The 21,013-nt window shown below is 46.2% G+C and overlaps 1 protein-coding gene across 10 annotated transcripts in view; it reads left to right on the top strand.

Annotated features, from left to right (window-relative positions):
* Positions 1–214: 214 nt before the first annotated feature.
* PEG3 (paternally expressed 3) overlaps positions 215–21,013 on the top strand; it is a 32,968-nt gene continuing 12,169 nt past the window's right edge. Inside the window, exons 1-11 of one of the 10 annotated variants that reach the window (XM_027619971.1) lie at positions 215–370; positions 4,640–4,726; positions 6,250–6,293; positions 6,731–6,765; positions 7,037–7,077; positions 7,296–7,425; positions 15,296–15,371; positions 17,581–18,060; positions 18,676–18,765; positions 19,794–19,949; positions 20,033–20,142. In XM_027619971.1, coding sequence (XP_027475772.1) covers positions 17,667–18,060; positions 18,676–18,765; positions 19,794–19,949; positions 20,033–20,142 — 750 coding nt within the window. In that variant the 5' untranslated portion in view covers positions 215–370; positions 4,640–4,726; positions 6,250–6,293; ... (3 more) ...; positions 15,296–15,371; positions 17,581–17,666. Of the gene's footprint in view, positions 371–4,639; positions 4,727–6,249; positions 6,294–6,730; positions 6,766–7,036; positions 7,173–7,295; positions 7,426–15,295; positions 15,372–17,580; positions 18,061–18,675; positions 18,766–19,793; positions 19,950–20,032; positions 20,143–21,013 lie in introns of all 10 variants that reach the window. The other 9 variants (XM_027619972.1, XM_027619973.1, XM_027619978.1 and 6 more) reach the window with 9 other exon arrangements.

The following is a 21,013-nucleotide window of genomic DNA, read 5'->3' as shown; positions in this document are numbered from 1 at the left end:
ACCCCTCTCAGGGGCCCCTGGTGTCAGCTCAGTTGACGTCAACCTCCAGCCTTCGCGCCAAGCCGTCGGCACGGCAACCGCAGCCTGATTGGCAGGGCTCGGAGGCGTGGCGAGGGGGGCCCGGGGAGGGAAACGCGGCTGCTGATTGGCCTGCGCTGGAGCCCCGCCTCTGCGGAGAGCCTGACAAGGAGTCGCGCGCAGAGGCTCGGTGCAGACGCGGGGAGCTGCAGGAGGACGAGGTCGGGAGCGAGGAGCGGGCATGTCCACCCTGGGCTGGTGGCGCCGTCGGGCGCCAGGGGCCCTGTGGGCGTGCTAGAGCGTGCACGCGGGCTGCGCCTTGGTCAGGCCCGAGGCGGTGTGGTGAGGGGAGGTGAGTTGGGCTGGCGCCCTCCCTGTGCATCCGCATCAGGACGGTGTCAGGGCGCCGCGTGAGGCAGCGCGGCGGTCACCTGCCGCCGGCCGGGACGCTGGTCAGCTGGGGAAGGGGGGCGGCCGGTGGACGTCGCCTGGCAGGGTCCTTCCTCAGCGGGCCCGGGACACGGGTTGCCGCGCTTGCCGCAGGCGCCATCTTGCGTGGCCCGCCGGGGTCCCGGGGACGGGCCGTCCCCTTGAGGTGGCCGCGGGGCCGAGGGACGGCCGCGCCATCTTGCGTGGGGGACGGGGCGGGTTGCCCGCGGGCTCCTGTCAAGCGAGCCAGCCGGGGTGGGCTCCGGGGACGTGGCGGGCTGGCAGGGTTCAGGGCTGGGGCTGGGGGCTGCAGACCACTACGTCCATCCCACGGCGTCCCTGACAGGCTGGGTCCCTCGGGCTGCCCCTGCATCCCTGCCAGCCCTCGGGGGCGGGGCCTGTTTTGCCGCAGTGGCGGTGGGAGGAGCTACGGGCCTCAAGGGGCGGGCCAAGGGTTCGTGCCTGCGGGGTAGGCTCTCTGGGCTGCGAGAGGCTGGCCCCCTTCCCCCGCGCCCCTCCCCCGCCGGCGCTGGCGCCGCCTTCGGTGTGGGCGGCGAAGTGGGCTGCACAGGCGCCGTCCTGATTGGGTGGCTGTGGGTCGGGGCGGGGCCAGGGGCCTTCGAGACTGCGGCTCGCTGGCTACGGCGGTCTTGCCGCGCCCCGCCTACCTTGGCGCCATTTTCGGGGGGGGGGGGCGGCTGAGGTTTGCCGCGCAAGCGCGACGGTGGCTGGCCGGCTGCCGCGGGGGCCGGGACCGGGGGCTGCCGTGGCTGTGGCGACCGTATGTTCAATGCAGTGATTGAAGGCTGCGGAGTCTTCACTACTTCGCACCTTCTTCGCTAGTTAGGGGTCTGGCTGCAGAGGCTTGCCCTGATGGTGCCACCCGGCTAGCGTGCGGTCTGAACTCTGACTTCAGAGCATGGACCATGGCTAGTGACTGCGGGGCCGTTTTATTGGCTCGGTCCACGTGTGTGGTCTGGAGAGTCGGCATCTGTTGAAGCCGGGCATTGTGCCTGAAGTTTGCCGCGGCGGCCACCGCCATCATGGAACCATTAGTCCTGAGGGACAGGGCTGCAGGCAGTCGGCGTGCCCCTGCTTTCTCCTGGGCCGCCCTTCCCCTGTTGTTTGGGGACAGTTTGCCCCCTGGGTGTGTCTGGCCCTATCATTTGGCTGCAGGAAGTGCTGGGAGCGCAGGAGCAGCGAGGTGTGCCGTGCAGACCCTGTCGGCGCGGCTTGGGGGGCGGGGACTGGCCTCCGGGGCCCCGCCCACTCTGGCACTATTTTCGTTGGTCGACAGGTGGCAGCCGAGACTTACTACGCAGGCGCCATCTTGAAGGCCAGCAGAGCTCCAGGGGGAGGATCCAAGGGGAGGGGCTGCAGAACTCAGCCCACTCTAGTACTGTCATTGGCCGACAGGTGGCAGCCGAGACTTACTGCGCAGGCTCCACCTTGAGTGACATTGGGGCTGGCCGCGGGGGGCGGGCCCAAGGGGAGGGGCTGCAGAGCTCGGCCCACTCTAGTACTGTTCATTGGCCAACAGGTGGCAGCTGAGACTTACTGCACAGGCGCCATCTTGAGTGACAGTGGGGCTGGCCGCGGAGGGGTGGGGCGGGCCCAAGGGGAGGGGCTGCCGAGCTCAGCCCACTCCAGCACTGTTGGCCGACAGGTGGCACCCGAGACTGCGCAGGCCCCATCTTGAGTGACAGTGGGGCTGGCCACGGAGGGGTGGGGTGCGCCCAAGGGGAGGGGCTGCAGAGCGCGGCTCACTCTAGCACTGTTGGCCGACAGGTGGCACCCGAGACGGCACAGGCCCCATCTTGAGTGATGGTGGGGCTGGCCATGGGAGGCGGATCCAAGGGGAGGGGCTGCAGAGCTCGGCTGGCTTTAGCACTGTTGGCCGATAGGCGGCAGCCGAGACTTACTGCGCAGGCGCCATCTTGAGTGACAGTGGGGCTGGCCGCGGGGGCGGGCCCAAGGGGAGGGCCTGTGGGGCCCCACCCCCTCGAGTGGAATCTTGATCAACAGGTGACAGCTAAAGCTTGCTGCGCGGATGTCACCATCAGTGATTTTATTGCTGGGAGCACACCCAAGGGAGGGCTTTCATGTTTGGAGTGACTGACGGGAAACTAGACTCCTATCCATTGGGTGGCTGGGTATGTTGGCCTGGGGTGGTCCGCTGAGGCTTACTGCACAGGCACCATCGTGAATGATGCCAGAGCTGCGGGGGAGGGTGGCCCTGAAGGAGAGGCTGTCTTGTCCTGAAGGACAGGCAGGGTCCGCAGACCCATACCCTCCCTAGCGGCAGGTTTGCTGGCCAGTAGGTGGCTGCTGAGGCCAACTGCGCAGGTGCGCTCATGAATGACCATGGCGTTGCAGGGTGGGCCTGAGGGTGGCGTCGCCGTGTCTTGAGTGACTAAGGGCACCTGTGGAGCCCTGCCTACCTTCGCTGGCCAAGAGGAGACTGAGGGTTGCTGGGCAGGCGCCAGTTTGGCAGGCCCAGAGGGTTTGCCGCAGTGGCCACGCAGCATGGCAGCAGGCTCAGCGTTTCCGTGGAAGGGCACCAAAGCCAGCTCTCGGGGGAATGTGGGGGCAGGGCTCACCTATACAGCTCTGAGGGTCAGTCTGAAAAACTGGGGTTCAGATTTAGATATTTTAATAGGTTTGGGAAAGGGCAGGGTCTCAAGAAAACGGAGGAGGCAGGCTGTGGACGTACGGCTTGGGGTTCGGAGGCTCTGAGGGCACTATGGAGTTGATGCAAAGAAAAAGGTCTAAAAGCCTGTGAACTAGACAATTCAGAGCTACAGGCCATTAGAAGAGGGGCGTGGTGGGGGAGATTATGGAGAGGAGGCTCTCTAGGCAAGTCCGGGCGTGGTTTCGGGGTGGAGGGCGTTGGAGAGCTGGAAGGGCGGGGCCTACTGCTTGGAGAGGTGAGGTGGCGCTGCGCGTGCGCAGAACTCCTTGTGGCACTGTCACAGCGTCCTCTGGAGGACAGAGATGCTTCCAACACTGAATTAGCTTTCACCATGTTTCTTTAAGTAAACCCTGGACTGCAGGGAGGCTCCTTGTAGTCCTAGCTCCAACAGAGGAGCTTGTAAGTCCCCACCTTTTTTTTTTTTTTGAGGTAGGGAAGGTAACACGTTGGATTCTTCCTTCCCAACCAGGTGGTGAGAGAAAATTAAGAATGTACATCCACTGGTGAACAATGTTTTAATATATAGTAGAGCTGTAATCGTGAAGATACTTCCCCCGGCTGCTGCTGACTGACTGAATGCATGCTCTGAGGCACAGTGGGACTTGAAATAGGAAGTATTAATCCACTGGGAGCATGTTGATCATTTCTAAAACGTTATATAAGGTTAATGAATGATGTTACTACTTAATAATAGTAGTACTAAGGCCCAAATATCAGTTAATCTCTTCATATTACTTAAATTTACAGTAGAGTTAAATTTCTGGCCCTGCATCACTGGCTACTAAATGGAAAAACTGGAGTTTTAATTCACTTTTCTAAGGGGCACATATTGTTATTCCATGTGTTCTTCATGGAAAATGTCAGTAGATGTCCTGTTTTTCAAAATGACATTACAGTGATCTATAATAGTCTGCCATGAGGTCTGAGATTGAGTTCTCTGAACATCTGCTTTTCTGTAAAGTGGGAACTAGAGAATTAATAGTGTTGTGGTGAGGAGTGACAGAGACAATAAAAGTAAGATGTTAAGCACTATATGGGGCATAAAATTAGTAAATAATGGTACTACTTTATAGCTATTTTTTCCTCCCAGTTTTTCCCTACAACATGCATCCTTTGCTTTTAGAGGGACAACCAATGTCACATAGCTAATAAGTGGGAAGTTGGATTCTTGAATTGATTTCTTAATCCAAAGTCCCGTGTCTTTACTATTTTTCTCTGCTTGTTAGAAAAGGTTCTGAGATAGTAAAAAATTGACTTGCACACCCACTGACGTAACCTCATTGGGAGAAGGCTGTGATTACAGTCCAAGGTACAACAGGTGCCTCAGGGAGCAATGCCCATGGGCCCCTCCATCCTGGGAGGGAGAGCTCTTCTTCCTGGGCTGGTTTGACCTCTGTCACTGGAGGAAGTGGAGATGCACCTGTTATGCAGTCGTTTTCAGCCTGAGGAATGTATATACAAAGTAAATTTGGTGTCTCATGTTTTCTTTTCCTTCTCCAGCTTTGCCTTCTCGAGCTTCTACCCTTCTCAGAGACAGCTGGCAAGAGGAAGAGGGACTAGGTCCAACCACTAGGTGGCCAGGTCCAGGTGAGCTGAATTCCCTTCTCACAGTGCTGCCCTCATCCTTGGAGTGAATACATTCTTCCTCATGCTGACACTTTTCTATTGCATATGTGTTCCATATAGCCATGCAAGTGCCGTTTCTGCTCTGAAAACTCACTCTTCTGGTGAATTGTGTGTTCGCCAGAAATTCTCCTTGGCCTCATGCTTTCCTTTTCAGTTTCCTACTTCTTTTTCCAACACTCAGCTGCACCTTCAGGCCTACTCTTTCTCTCTTGTTGGGTGATTAAAGAAGCATGAGAGACTCATCGGTTCATCTATCAGACATGGCCCTGAGTGGGAAACGAAGTGTTTTCCTGGAGCTCATAGTCTATTGGGTAATGAAAACATTGAAAAAAATAATTGTATCATTCATGTTTTTGACAGAGAATATTCACTATGAACAACAGTTAACTTGAAAAAGGCCACATAGGGCCTTCCTGAGAAGGTCATTGAGGTTAAGGCTGAGTCCTGAAGAGAGGAGGATGGTAGTGTGTTTTGGGAAGAGTAGTCCTAAGCAGAGGGGACAGGGGCATTCCTGAGGGATCCAGAGATAAGAGCCAAAAGCCTAGGATACCTGGAGCAAAGGAAGAATTGAGTGGCATTTGAGCAAGGTGGGGATTTTAAAGGTCAATTGGAGCTGTGTTGTGAAAGGCTTTGCAGGCAGTGGTAAGTATAAGGGCTTGATATGAAGCATAATGGGGGAAACCATTGAGATGTTTTAGTCACGAAAGTAACATGGGTGTCATGTTTGTGTTTTAAACATACCATCTGGTTGTGGGGTTCAGAAGGGGAGGGTGGAAACTGGTTGCAGGGAGACCACCTCAGGTCTGGGTGAGAGATGATGGCTTGGATTCAGGTCAGAGCAGGGGGATGAGTGAAGTGGATGGATTTGAGAGAGGTACTAAGAGACTCAGTAAGACCTGTACTCTTCTTTCATGGCTTGCTGACTGTTTCAGATAAGGTGCAGCAAGTCACATTATGTGAGGAAGTGAGAAAAATAGCAAAAGTTATTCATTCCATCAGCAAACGTGGACACTATGCCCTGTCTGGGACAGGACCATGCTAGACTTTGTGTCTCTGGAAGTGGGTAACATAATCACTGGCTTCAGTATCTGCTGAATGAGAACTCAAGATAGGTGGCTGTGCTGATGGTGTATTACCATCTGGAGAAAGGCTCACATGCTGTCCCAGGTGGGCCCCTGGGAATGGATTGGTTTATTCCTGGCCTCAGTGAATGCTCCAAGTATCCAGTGGTCTGGTGCTAAAGCCTGTGGAGACTCAGAAACCTTATTTCAGCTAAGGACTCATGTTAGTAGGTACACATGACTGAAGCTCAGAAGACTTATAGAAACCTTACTGACATATTAGTTTATGTTGAAAAATAGTGTGGCTAAAGTACAATGTTCCTGTTTTCTCAATTTTGGTTTATCAATTTATGGTGGGAAATAACTACAGCAGGGACCCAAATACTCAAAAGTATGTATGATCAGCAGATTCTCTCCCTGTAGGCAGACCTACATGGGAAACGAAACCATAATGAGAAGGTTGCTTGGTGAGTATGGAATCAAAATGAGAGGATACAGACAAGGTTTAATAGCACTGGCCTGTGAGGTAGCCTGGTGCCACCATCTGGTTACAGTGAAGCTCTTGGTAGGGTTAATAGGACACCAGAAGCCCCCTGTCTACACTCCCCTTCCTCCCCAGTTTCCATTCAAATTAGATCTGACTAGAGTAGCCCTTTCCTGTACATGGTTAGATGAACCATGCTTTTTGTGGCCTGCCTTTCCATGCCCTTACTCTTTTGGGGGAAAAAAAAATCTGATCAGCTAATTATTGACATTAAAATATGGTCAGATAAGTCATACTGGCTCAGAAGACATTCTCTTTAAAGTAGCTTTATTCATCTTGAACTATTTGGGATCTGATCATTAAACTAAACTCTTAGATACTCCTTTCTCTCTTCTGAAATTTTTTGGGAAACCCCACAAGAATGGACAACAACAAGGAAATTTGGCGGCAGTGTGGTAAGTGCTGAGCTTATGTGAGAGAGGTAAGCCCAGGGTGATGTGGAGATTACCTGAGAGGAGCCAAAGGGTGGAGATCACAGCCAGTGTGGTAGGGAGAGTAGTTATTTACTCTTTCCTGATACTCCCATGTAAAATTGGTCCCCCAGCAGCCCCTGTTGTCCGTATGCTTCTGTTCATGGTCAGTCGGACAAGACTGGACACCTAAGCCTAGAGCAGTCGTTCTCAAAGTATAGCTCCTGGAGTGCTTATTTGAATGCCTCTTTCCTAGAGAACCACAGACCTCCTAAATCATCACACCTGGAAAAGCAGGTACATATTTCATAAGTACCTCAGATGGCTTTTGGCACCCCCAAGTTTGAGAACCACTACCCTAGAAGAACTTGAGCTGTGGTGTGCACTTGCAGGTTCGGAGAGCTTGGGTTGCTTAGTCTGTCGGCACTGGGCACTTCACTGGGAGGTGAGGTAGGACTGGGACGGGGGCAGCATTTACCCATGTGCATGCTGAAGTAGAGAATGTCGGTCTGCAGAAAGAGGCAGGAGAATGGAGCAAACGAGAAGAGAGAGGAGACCGCACACCATGCTGTCCCTGAGAAACGAAGAAAGTAACTTCCTCGCTTCCTGACTTTAAAGTTCTCAATTCCAGCCCCCTTGGATGAGGTAGGTAGAATGAGTGAGGGGGCTGAATCTAGGTGCACCGTGATGAGGGACCAAAGTAAGTAAGTAGAGATGGGGTTGAAGAAGCTCTCATGGAGCTTCTATCTCAACTGATGGGATTGGGGAACCTGAAGTCGAACAGTGGGGTCACAGGATTTCTTTATCTCTCCTTACACGTCCCAGTCACGTTTCCAAGTCTCTGATATGTGTTCTTTAATTGAGTTCTTCCCAGTTCAGTTGAACACTTGACCCATTCATCCTTTGATTGAGGCCAAAGACACCAACTTATAGCAGGGATTCCTGATGAATTCCATCTTTGTTTCAGTTACATTAATTGTGAGACCCATATTTTTGTTTTCTATTCATGAAATGGAGAAGTAAAGTGCTTTGCTAGCACTAAAACTTCCGTATAAACCACAATGGCAACACTGTTGTCCTGGCAGCACCACTGTCCTGTGGTTTTAGGTGGTCAAGCTCATGTCTGAAATTACTCCACGTGAAATGCTTATAATGTATGTAACATTTCATGGTTAGATGTCTGGTGTGTGTAAGAACAGATATTTGGAGGTTAAAGAACAGCTAGAAATCTGTAAACCCTTCCACCCAGGGTGGAGAGTGAGACTGGTTTCCATCATTTGTTTCCTCTCTTTCCCTCCTTTTGGAATTAGTGCTTGGCCCCTAGGACCAGAGTCAGGCCTGGTCCCTTTGTGTCTCCACCTTTGCTCCGTCTGCCAAATGTGGTAGACCTTTTAAGACCCTGCCCTTGGCTACTGCTTAACCCACGTACTACTCCAGAAAGCAGAGGGAAATGCAGAAGCTTCAGTAACTAGGGCTGTGTGAGGGTCCTGCTCCGAGTCAGAAAATGAAGGTGACGGGTGTGCCATGTGGCCAGAATTTAGTTTGAACTGTAGGACAGAGGGGAGGGCATGCATGTGGAGTGCCATCGAGTGGTGCATGGGCTTGAGGGTGGTATACAGATAGTGAGTAGAGGACTCCATGGGAGCCATGTGAGGTGGCCTGAGGGGGAAATGAAGTGTCAGAGTAAGCAGGGGCCATGTCCTGAGGACCACCACAGCAGAGGGAGTGCTGATAAACAGTAACAAGCAGAAAGGAAAAGGCAAGACAAACAGCAATTGAATTTACTTCCAAATTTTATATTCAAAAAATTTTTTTCAATTGTGAACCTAGGATAACATTTAAACTAAAACACAAAAAGAAATGGAAGTATCTTTTACTACTATTTTTTTTTATTTTCCCCAGTTAATGAAGTCTTTATATAAGTTTTATATGGAAGTTTTCTTCTGGTTTAATTTATACATACTTCAATATGTTTAAATATCCATGTAGTTGTTTTAGTGTGTGCTTTTATTTTAACACAAGTGAGATCATTCCCAATTCATTAAGGTTTCAAACTCAAGCTACAAGAGTGCAGTTCGTAGGATGTGAGACAGTGGTTGGGGGGAGTGGGTGATACGCCATCTGGAGAGATCATAGAATGTGTCCACCACTTTCAGTCTCCATTTACATGGGTGTGTTTCTTTGTGTGTATACATGTACTACTTTGTGGCTGTTTAATAGTATCTACAAGAATTTCCATATAAATACATTGCCACCTATAGCTTTGCTGTCTAAAAACTGTATTATATTCCTTTGTGTGGACATTTTCATCGTTTTTTTTTTTTTACATACATATAAATGCCACGTGTGCTGTACAATTTTATACCTTATTTTAATTTCACGCTTCAAAAGTTTTTTTACGTTAGCGGTTTCCATCAAGTTTAAATAAACCAATGTTTCTGTAGAATGGAATACTTTGTGGCCTTTAGAATGATGTAGATCTGTATGTACTAGTAGAGAAAGATAACCATCATAAATTACTAGGTTTTACAGTGCACACGTAAGGGGCATCTGGCTGGCTCAGTGGGTAGAGCATGCGACTTTTGATCTTGGGGTTGTGAATTCGAGCCCCACATTGGGCGGAAAGTTTACTTAAAAAAATAAAAAATAAAAAGCACACTCATGCAGAACTCCTAATGTGATCTCATTTGGGTAAAGATGAGATGCTACTCTATATATGGATGTTGGAAGGTTTAGTATAGCAACAAATTTGATCAATGGGTATGGCTTGTAGTTTCTACATTAAATACTCTGTAATTGAACATTGTACTATCTTCTGTTTGTAATCAGAAAATAAAATGATAGAACTTTTTGAAAACATGACTTAATGGCTACATAACATTTTATTAAAGATTTTTATCTGTTTTCATTCCTTCCTGTTTGAAAAATTTGGAGGAATGTTGTGTTTTGAGTGCACTGATTTATTTTGGTGTGAACAAAGTATGTTTGTTATTGGCCTTAGTGGCCGTAGCCTTCCAGTGATGTGTTGAAATACAGAATTTGTCAGGAGGCCAGACACCAATACTGGTTTTATTCTTAATATCAAAAACTATCTCCAACCTTCTTGGAAAGCATACTTGAGTAACTGGTCAGAAATTAAAGTGTTGGCCATCTCCTCTTATCCCATTTGTTAAAATTACTTTACTGCTTAGTCCTCAGAAAGTTCGTAGTTTGTATCTAAACAGTTTATGCCTTTCTTGACTGAAAGACCTTTATTTATTATAAACTAAATCCCACATGTGTATATACTTCGATGCAAGTCAGTTTTTGGGCTGCATTAGCTCTGTTAGTCTATTTGTCCTAACACTCACATCATTGTGTTGGAAAGAATACTTCATGTTTTCATATGTTTGGGTCATTTTACAGACAACCCCCTGCTCCCACCACACACATACGTTATTCAAAATTCTCCTGATATTTTTGTACATTTATTCACCTAGAGAAACTGGATTCTCATTTGTCAAAGCTCCCCACCCTGTTATTGGATTTTAATTTATGTTCAAGGAAGGATTGACAACAATTTCCATATTCCCATCTGAAAGCGTATGTTTCCATTTATTTAGGACTTGTTTTATGTTCTCCTGTACATTTAAAAATTTTTGTTTAGAGTTACATATACTTTGTTGAATTTATTTATGGAAATTTATTTTGTTATTAATGGGATTCTTTTCTTGTATTTATTGACAAGGTTTTTCAGCTCAAAATAATGCTTTTTCCACATGACGCCTTTCATTGCATTTTCTTCAGTTGTGTTTGCTAGGTTTTTTGCAGAATAGTGTTGAATGGTAGTTGTGATGGAGGTCTTCCCTTCCTCGTCCCCATCTTTAGTTGGAATAGTTTTAGTGTTTAATGTGCTTCCTTGCATTTATTTGAGATAAATCTTTATTCCTAAATGGTCTCCTAGTTTTACTTTTGCTAAGAATGTATAAGGAGAGGCTGTTGAAATTTGCAAATCCTTTTCAACATGCAACAATGCTCACGGGGTTCCCCCCCTTCCCCCTTTAATCGATCATACAGAACAGTCCACTGGAATTGGTGTATCTTCCTTGTATTTCTGGAATAGGCTTTCATGGTCATGGGCTATTTAGACTTCTAGATTGGATTTATTAAACATTTTTGCATATAAGTGCAAACAGATGTTTATTGAACACCTTCTCGGTGCCAGTCCCGTGAAGATAAAATACAATGATGGAAAAGACAACAAGAGGCCTTGCCCTCGGGGACTTTGGGTATAAGTGCGGGCACTCTCATTTCTACTGGGTTCATGCATCTTCAAGCACATCTCTCATTATATGGGTAAATTGTTATTGTTGGCCTTTCTGGGCTGTTCTTGGAGGGGTTCCCCCTTGGCCTCGACATTTCATGTGATCGTATCAGGCAAAACCTTTAGCCGACACCTTTTTGATGCTTTCATCTCAGCCACCTCCAAACCTGTATCTTCTGTTTTCTTCAACGGTAGGCGTGGCTGTTGCCACGGAGGCAGAAGCTGGACTGGGGAAGTGGGGGCGAAGTGGGTAGAGCAGTTATGCTTTTGATTGGCCAGAGGCGCTGTCACAGGATGAGTTCACCTGGGATCTGGGTCTTCCTGAGGGTAAGGTGAGTATGGGGCCCTGGCAGGTACTAACTCAGCATATCTGGCCCCACTCTTAGTTGCCCTTTGGACTGCAAATGGAGGATAGAGTGAGTCAGGGTTAAGGGTTGGGTCACCTGGCGAACAGGGCACCTAATCTCACCTCACAGGGCTCACCTGCTCTCAGGTACCCCTGTAGGAGGACGTTGACCAGTGTTTCCTTTTCCTGAGTTTGATTCTTGGTGACTCTGGTAGGACTGCAGTTATATAGTAACACCTTGACAATGTAATACTTCTCTGACATGTGCTTGTCCCTTCCCGTGGCTCCATGTGTAAAATGGTGTCACCTGCCGTCATTTACTCCAGCAGCTTTTTAGCACTGCAGGTGTTAGCTTTTTTATAAACTGGAAATTAGATATACATATAAGGACTTAGTTGTAGTGGGCAGCCAACTTTTTAGCTTTATTTTTTTTTTTTTTACTAATATTTTATTTACTTGACCGTCCTTAGATGGAGACTTGCTGGTTCAAAAGGAATGGGCATCTTTAATGTTTTTAAACCATATGCTAAAACGGCATCCAGAAACATGGTTCATGTCTGCACCAGTCAGCTTCTCAACAACATCAGTTTTTCTTTTTTCTTTCTCTTTTTGAAATATGTGCCCATTTGATAGGCCAAAAAAATGTTCACTGTAATATTTCACATTTCTTTGATTTCTGATGTAACTGTTGGATCTTATGCACTGATTTTATGAACTGTATATTTTTATTTTCATGTTGAGACATTTATCTTTTTTTTACTGCTTTATAAGAGCTTTTCATGTTTCAAATATTAACTATCATCTATTTTGCAAAATATTTTTCCCCCTCCTCTTCTGGTTTGTCTTTATTTTGGTTGCTTTTTACAGTGCTGCAGAAAATTTGTTACCCATTTTTATTTTCATATCTGCTGAGTAGTGGTCTTTCAGTGGTCTCTGCCGTTGGAATTCTGCTTGAGCATTCTCCTCCTGTACCTGTTTTTTGCTGTTGTAAACAGTGCCTCTGTGAACACACTTGAGAACTGTATCTTTGTGCACGTGGACAGATAGGTCTATCAGTTGGGTTTCAGAGGCAGAATCCCCAGGATAGGGGATGGCATTGCATTTATGTACAAATAGTTGCTGGAAACCTGAGGAATATATTCATCTTATAGCTGCAATTTCCATTTGTCATTCTTGGGTATCAGAAGTTCCAAAGTTGATTCCTTGGGGTTTTTCTAAATTGACTGCCATCTGATTTAGGGTGTGACCTTGGACTCCAGCAGGGTGGGATGGACAGGGGAAGGGAGAAGACCCCTCAGTGTTAAGGTGTCAGTGTTGTGTGCACCCACTCAGTGGGCCACACAGTCTCTAAGGCCTCTACTAGTGCTTTTGTTTATTGTTTTAACTTTGAATTTATTGTTTTGACTAGGTAATACATGCTCATGGTAAAAATAAATAAATAAAAACAAAAAACAAAAGGAGAATATACAGTGAAAAAGTAAGTTTCCATTCTCTCCCTGGCCCCCAGTTCCCTTCCCCAGAGGCAATCACTGTTAATCACTATTAATAGTCTCGTACATATCCTTACAGAAATTGTTTAAGTAAATGCATCTGTTTTTATAGTTTCTTAGAATGCTATACACATTGTCGTGTCCCATTTTGCACTTAACTACCTTAGAGATCATCTCATATCCGTTTATTTACAATTGCCTCATTTTAAAAGGTTTCATAATCATTACATGAATATGTACCATATTTTGTGCATTGTCAGGAATGCTTCAATGAATATATTTTGCACATATGTCATTACATATCTCTGGGATAAATTCATGGAAATAGAATTTATAGGACAGGGTATGTACATTTAAAATTTTGATAAGTTATCCAAATTGCCCTCCATAGAATCTACACTGCCACAAGCACTATGTGAGTATGCCAGTTTCTTCGTACAGACATATTTATAGTCCATCTTTATGATTACTCTGTTCTCAAGGCCCTTTTTTACTCTCAGATCTCAAATGAATTTCCTCTGCCATTGTGGGAAGGAGTTGTTAGTATCTGATTCTTTTCTTAAGGTTTTCCTGTTAAAATTTTTTTTTAATTTTTTTAATGCTCTTGCCGACCAAGGGCTGTTTTGTTGCCCTGGTTAGAAAAATCTACGAGCATATTTAATGAAGATCGTATTTGTTTACTCTAGTCCTGAATTTCTTGAGAAAAGAAATGAGTGAATGTTTGGTGTAGAACTTGGCATCTACCTTGTGATAGGATTCTTAAGGGCATTTAAATGGTCATATTATTAATGAATAGAAAGTCCTCCACCTCTTTTCTGTGTTCTGGAAAGGTTTTTATAAATGGTAAATTCATTGCTCATGGAAATTTTATGGGAGGTGGCTCCTTAAATCAGTTCATCTTTTTAAATTTCTTCCCTAGATTTTCCTCTCCTTTCTGATCAGGTTTGCCTATTTATATGGTCTTAGAAAAACTGTTGATTCCCTATCAAACTTTTTAACCCTGCAGTTCTTATATATATAGTTTTCGCTTGTTGGTGCTTTATGTTTCAAATACGTGCCCACTGGGAAGAAAAGTTAACATAGGAAAGAAGTACATATATGAAGTCAAAGTTATCCTTTATATCTCCTGATTTTATTGTCAGGTTCAAAGAGCCCTTCTCTGTTACATAATTCTAAAAAGTAATCTTTTATTTGATTTTGATTGTAGTTCTAGCATTTTTATATATAGTATGACCTTTTCCCCTAAGTGAATGATTGGCTAGTTTTCCCGTATACCATTCACCAAAGTAATTCATACATTCCTTACTGGTTTGTAAATGCTACTTTTCATGCCACTACTGGATACTCAACTATATATGGTCAACTGAGACTAAAATTCCTAAATGAATCCTTTTTTTTTTTTGGTCATAAGTTACAAGTGTATCTTTTTTGTTGTTCTATTTCTTTGGCTTTGATGGTATAAACAAAACCATCATTTGTTATTTTTATGTAGTCTTTCTGCCTTTAGGCATATTATAAAAGAACTTTCTTACCCTGAGATTATGTTAAAATATTTTTTAAATGTTGTGTGTGGTTTGTTGGCCTTTTGATACATGAATTTTTAAAATATTGATCCAGGTCAACTTTAGAATCATTACCAAGTTCCCCAACATTAATATTCTTTGAAGTTCCATATAGTATAGATTAATTTGGGGGAGGTTTTAGAACTTTGATACACCAGATCCATACATCCCCCATGATTATATTGTGTCTCTCCAGTTATTGCCTTTTATTATTATAATTTGTAATTCTATTCACATGGTTGCTGTTGTCTTTAATTAAATCTTTATCTTTGTAATGGGAGTTCTGTTCCCATTTTTTAAAATTTATAATTGCTGATACATTTTTAGGGAGTCTGTTATAAGTGATTTCCTTATTACATTATTGTAAGGTTTCTTTGCATTGATTCACAGTATCTGAATGGGTAGTCTTATATAAGTGAATGATAGTTTTAGATCTTTTTTTCTTTATGCCTCAGATTTTTCTTGCCTTGTAATTGGTTAGAACTCTGTAGAGTCATGTTCAACAGTGATAGTGTTAAAGACTTTTGTGTCTGCTTTTATAACTGAGTTTGGTCTGTGGTTTGTTAGTGCTAGCTTTGTCTTGGGTTTTGAATTATTCTGGTTTCATAAGACAATTTGAAAGCTCTCTATTTCTCTTTGGTTGGTTTATATGACATGGGAATTAGCCTTTTCTTGAATATGATATATAAAGGCCTCACCTCTAATGCTATCTGAATTCACAGCCATTTGGAGAATTAATTCTCCGACACTCTTTTTACATTTCTTCCATGTTTATTTGTCCATGTATTTTTTTTTTTCCTTAAAATGTCTGCAGGTCCCTGGCATTTTGACTCTGTTCCTGTGGATAGCTGCTTGTTCTGAAGTTCAGGAAGGATCCTATTCCCAAACAGGTATCCTGTTGCCTCTGAGGAGTTGGACTAGTGTTTTCTAGGGGACTGGAGTTTTCTCTGGAATCTGGATGCCAAAGAGCAGACTTGGGCTTTCTGCCCTTTCATCTTTGCCATTCAGGCATGCTGCTTTTTGAGAACTCTGCTCTTGTCAGAAGCAATCCCTCTTAGCCAGGTCCTGGATAAAATGGACTGTTCTTTCATCCAGAGTATCACACCAGTTCCCCAGAGCCTGGACATTTGCTCTTTTCCTTTCCCTGCTTTGCAAGTCTTCTGTCCGGAGGGGTATTAATTACCTAGAGCCTTCCTCTCTGTTGCTACCTGTCCTCTTCAAGGAGGGCAGGGCAGTCAGGGAGGCAGTGCTTCATTCATGAGGGTCTTCATGATGGATGTGTGTTTGTGAGGACAGTGGTGGGAGAGGGCATGGGAGGGAAGTTTGTGCATGAGTAGAGTGCAAGCCTATCACTGCCAGGGGAACCCAGCATGGCAGAGTTTGCTACATTTATTCCCAAATAATAAATTAAATACCTTGTTTTCTCTTTAGACATTTAAAAAAAACCTTAATTTTAAACATACTGATTTCCTTTTAAAACAAAAGCAGAGAATTTTTGCTGCATATGGTTTTGTTCTTCTCTGGAAATAAAGCCAGAAGTACAAAACTATCAGGTGAGTTAATTGACCCACCCAAACCTAGATTTTGTTCCCACAGTGCCTATTTCCTTATACCATTTGTGGCTGTCCACAAGGAGAAATGTGTAGCCTTAACTGGTTACATTAGAAAAAAGATTAACATCAGCTTTTATACTCAGTCTAAAGGGTTTTTCTAAAAAGAGGGGGCAGATAATAAAAGAAAAATAAAGACAACTAGGGAAATAAATGAAACAGTACAAAGGATTATCAAAGATGGTTCTTTTGAAACAAACTTTGGCAAGATTGATAAAGGCAAAAGAATGTGAAAAGAATGTGTAATAGCATGAAGAAGCCTGATGGCCCCTTTATCATATTCTTACTGTTTATGTGAATAATGTATGTTTATCACCTGTATAGGGTTTCTGTGGCTTCACCAATATTGTGTTTAATTTCCCCCCAGTGTACTAGGCAGCATTGTAAGAGAGCTTCACACATACCCACCAGGGTTTCCCACCCAGTTGTCTGGGTATAATGAGAAGGGGCTGGTAGAAAAGTGGGCAGGTGAGGGGCATGGCACACCAGAATGCTGTTTTGGAAGCAGTGGCATACAGGTTAACCCAGGATGTTCTCTCTCCCCAGAAACTTCGCTGTGCTTCTGCAGGCACGTAGTAACACATGCCTGTGTCTAAAATCAATTCTAAAATGGGTTTGTATATGTTATCTTCAATACATTATTTCACTGTTGATACCTGACTTTGTGTCAGGCAGGCACTAGAGGATAAGGGATAGAAAAGTTAATCTCTGATCCATTTAATAGATTTTACGGCTGGCTGTGGGAAGAGGAGCACATAAATTCCAGTATTTAAAAATAAATGTGACGAGTACTTGCAACACCTAAGAGATAAAATACAGCTCAGGAAACCTACCTAAGGAAGTGGTGTTAGCAGAACCTGAGGCTGGGTTCTGGGACAAGCACTCATCAGAAGCATGTGCAGTGCTGAGGGAAGGGGTCCTGAGCATACCTGCAAACTCTGCCACTCTGGCCAGTAGAACCTTTGGCAATGATGGAGATGTTCAGAAATAATCAGAAATGGCAGGTTTGGCCCTCGTTCCCTTGTACCCCCCTTTCCATTTTTGCTGAGAAAAAAATTGACGTCCAGTTACAGTAATGGCTAGCACCTTGAGCATTTCCCACTTGTGGACATTGGATAGTTGGGCCTTTAGGAATATTATTTAATCTCACAGTTTTAAAAGGGCTGAGGACTTTTGTTCCCCTTGTGTAGTTAAGGGGACAGACTCCACTCCAGGACATTGAATAGTTGCCCACGGTCACAAAACCAGCTAGTAGCAGAGCTAACTCTCAAACAGGTCTTAGTGGTGCCCAGAGGTCATGCTTGTAGCTCCCGTGTGAGGCCAACTTTGTGTGCTGTGTGTGTGTGTGTGTCTGTGTATTGTGGGTTTATGCATCTCTGCCCCTTTGGCCTATTCACAAAGCATTGTTGATGCCCCATGTAGGGCAGCCCCATACTGCTGCCTGATCCTCAACTTCTGGGACATGTGTATATCTCCTTACGATCTACAGGTCCCTGAGTACTGACTGTCACAGGCTGCTGCGTCTTTCCTGTTGACTCATGTTTGGTTCCTCCAGTGAAAATTTTACTTAGAAAAATGCTGCCTCCAAAGTACTTGTCTGCCACCAAACCCAAGAAGTCTTGGGCCCCAGATCTGTATGAGCTAGACAGTGACTTGAATAAGGAGCCGGATGCCACCATAAGAGAAGGTGCAACTGACCCTGAATTCTTTCATCAGAGGTTTCGGAATTTCCTCTACGTGGAATTTGTTGGGCCTCGGAAGACGCTGTTCAAACTCCGAAACCTCTGCCTCGATTGGTTGCAGCCGGAGACTCGCACCAAGGAGGAGATTATCGAGCTCTTGGTCCTTGAGCAGTACCTGACCATCCTTCCAGAAAAGATAAAGCCTTGGGTGCGGGCAAAAAAGCCAGAGAACTGTGAGAAGCTAGTTACTCTGCTGGAAAGTTACAAGGGAATGTATGAGCCAGGAGGTGAGACTTTATAGAAGCGTAGTGAAGGCCGTCGGGGAGCTGTGAGCTCCCTGGGGTTTGCGGCCTCAGCATTGTTGGTGTTCGAGGCTGGATCATTCTTTCATGTGGGGGGCTGGCTTGGTGTGGGACATTCAGTGACACTTCTGGTCCCTCTCTACCACAGGATACCAGTTGCACTCCCTCCCCAGCTGTGACAACCACAACATGATGTTGACAAATGTCACCTGGGGAGTAGAATGCCCTGGTTAAGAACCACCACCCTAGGGTGGTGGGGGAAGGAAAAGCAACACTTCTTTGAGGGCCTCCGTGAGGAACTGGTGAGCCTCTGTGGGCCTCACAACCCTGGTCCAGGCTCCCTTTTGTGAAACAGAGGGTGTGTTACCCCAGGAAGCTGTCGGTGGCCGCTGTTTAGGGGTGAGGTGGGGGAGCAGTTGCAGCCGCTTGCTGGCCCAGTAGCAGGAGGAGGCTGAGGAGTGAGAGGATCTGATCACTCCAGCTTCCTGTGGAGGTGCGGGTAGTGCAGTAGGGGCAAGGGCAGACTCCACTGGGGGAGCTGTTTCGAGAACACAGGCAAGACGTGATAAAGCATTAAGTCAGTGTCTGGTGTCCTCTCAGACGACAACAACAGTGACCTCCGCAGCGAAGACAGCATGAGCCGGAAGGGAGCAGAGTCCCCGCCACCACGCTCCGCCTCTTCTTTCTGCAGTGAGTAGTAACCCTGTCCGGTTATGCCCCCCGTTGGGGCATGCTTCCAGACTTCAGCCTAGCTTCCCCTTTCACCAAGCCTGCCGCATGGCATAAAAGTGCACGGTGGGCATGAAGCCTTCAGTGAAGACAGCAGCACCTTCCCCAGGGCTACTGCAGCTACTCACAGATCTGAGGGAAAGTAAATTAATTGATGACATAATGAGACATTTTTAATATCAAAGAAGACACCAGTATATGGCATGAAATACAATTTTCTTTTTTTTTTTAAAGATTATATTCATTTATCTGAGAGAGTGAGTGAGAGGAAAGAGAGGGAGAAACACTTACCTGCTGAGCAGGGAGCCCGATGCAGGGCTCGATCCCAGGATCCTGGGATCACGACCTGAGCTGAAAGCAGTCGCTCAACTGACTGAGCCACCCAGGCGCCCCTACAATTTTCTTTTTAAGTAATGAGATAGTATTTAAAGCTGTTGGAAATTTGCAGCAGGCTGTTTGAAGGTATGCCCACAGCCTCCCCAAGAGGGGCAAAGTTCATTACTACTTTGTCTCTAAAAGTTATTTTATTTGTTAAAGGTTCTTCAGTGAACTTTTTAAAAAGGAGGTTTGCTTTAGGAGAGGGCATGTTTTTTGTTTCTTTGGAGTAGCGTCATGTATCCATTAAGATTGTCAGGCGTAAGCCCAATAGTAGAGGGTCTGAAGTCATTGTCCTGAGTGTGGGCTTGACTATGTAGGAACTGGAGAACCAACAGAAGTGTTTGAAGGGAAGCCAACCTCTAAACCAACCTTTGGAACTTGCTTTGCAGTATGCCCCACTTAAGCAAAGCCTCCAGAAATGGTGTTCCAGGTCTAGGGTGATAGGAAGAGCCCAGATCATGCTTAGGAGTCTGGGGACCTCAGTGGGAGATCCATTTCCTCAAGGGAGGAGCAAGAATGGTGTTCCTTTTCCAAGTGGTATGTGTGCACATGAAGGGAGAACACATGTGTCAGAGCATTTTGTTAACTCCTTGAATGTCTGGCTTTCTCAGGTGACCGGGACCGGGAATGGGACCAGGACTGGGACCGGGACCGGGACCGGAATCGGGACTGGGAGCTGGATTGGGGCCGGGAGCGGGAGCGGAGAGGCAGAAGCAGAGACCTGGAGTCTCGAGACCGCTGGCCATACACCAGGAATCCCAGAAACAGTAAGTCACACGCTCTGACGTCCCTGATGAGCATGTAGGGTTAGATGGGCCTCGTTACTTCACGATGCCTTTTCTCTTCCCAGGACTTCCTCAACGGGATCTTTCCCTTCCTCTGATGGAGAAAACAACTTTTGCGATGGAAAGAGAGCGCAAGCGTAGGGACTCCGTGATGGATTATGAGTCAAGATCCCAGGTATGCTTAGGTCTCCTCTCTTTCTGGAAAGGCCATCTTCTTTTCATGGCAGAGATGCCTTTCTTTCCCAAGAGGGTGTGTTCATCTCCCTAGAATCCCAGCTGGGTGTAGGGAGGGGGCAGTTACTCTCTGCAAGGAGCCCAGGCCTGTCCCCAGAGGTGGCAAGTGGTTGGGGTGACTCCTGCCTGTTTTCTCATTTATCCACATAGTCAGAGGGTTTTCCACTCAGCATCTGAGTTGTGCTTTGGTCACGTCGGTTGTTCTCTATTGGGCCAGGGAAACAGAACTATTCTGGAGATCTTTCTGGCTGACCCACTATGGGGAGCCAGGGAAGTGGCAAAACCATACAGCAGACTGGCAAGTGAGAGCAGAGGCTCTGGAGCCAACGAGAGCTGGGTTTGAAGCCCAGCTCTGCCACCTGTTGGGTGTGCAGCCTTGGACCACTTACTTAAGCAAGCTGAACCTCAGTTTCCTCATCTGCAGGATGGATGTGGCGATTGGCTCAGCAGAGCTGCTGGGAGGAGTGAGTGCAATATGTATATGTGAAGTGCTTAACGTGATGCCTGGCATGTGGTAGGCACAGCTCTCAGCTCTCAGCTGTTCGTGGCAGTAATTGTAAGAGGCAGTGTGCTGGGGAAGTTGGTGAAGGGAGAAAGGACTTGGGATTTGAGGTGACCTTTAAGGAGAAGGGTCACTTACAACATGGCATTGTAAAGGGCTTGAGAGGAAGGGGGGTAGCTGAGTGCATGGAGCCTGCATCTCCTCTTACTATTAAGGACGTCCCCCCAGGTCAGGGAGTACAGTAGTGACTGAGATAATTAAGGTCCCTGGATGCCCTGGAAACTTTGAGCCTTACAACAGAGAAGGGCAT

Source organism: Zalophus californianus, chromosome 17 (genome assembly GCF_009762305.2).
Source record: "Zalophus californianus isolate mZalCal1 chromosome 17, mZalCal1.pri.v2, whole genome shotgun sequence".
NCBI lineage: Eukaryota > Metazoa > Chordata > Mammalia > Carnivora > Otariidae > Zalophus > Zalophus californianus.
Note: the sequence above shows the minus strand (reverse complement) of the source record. Positions and strands in the feature narration are given on the sequence as shown.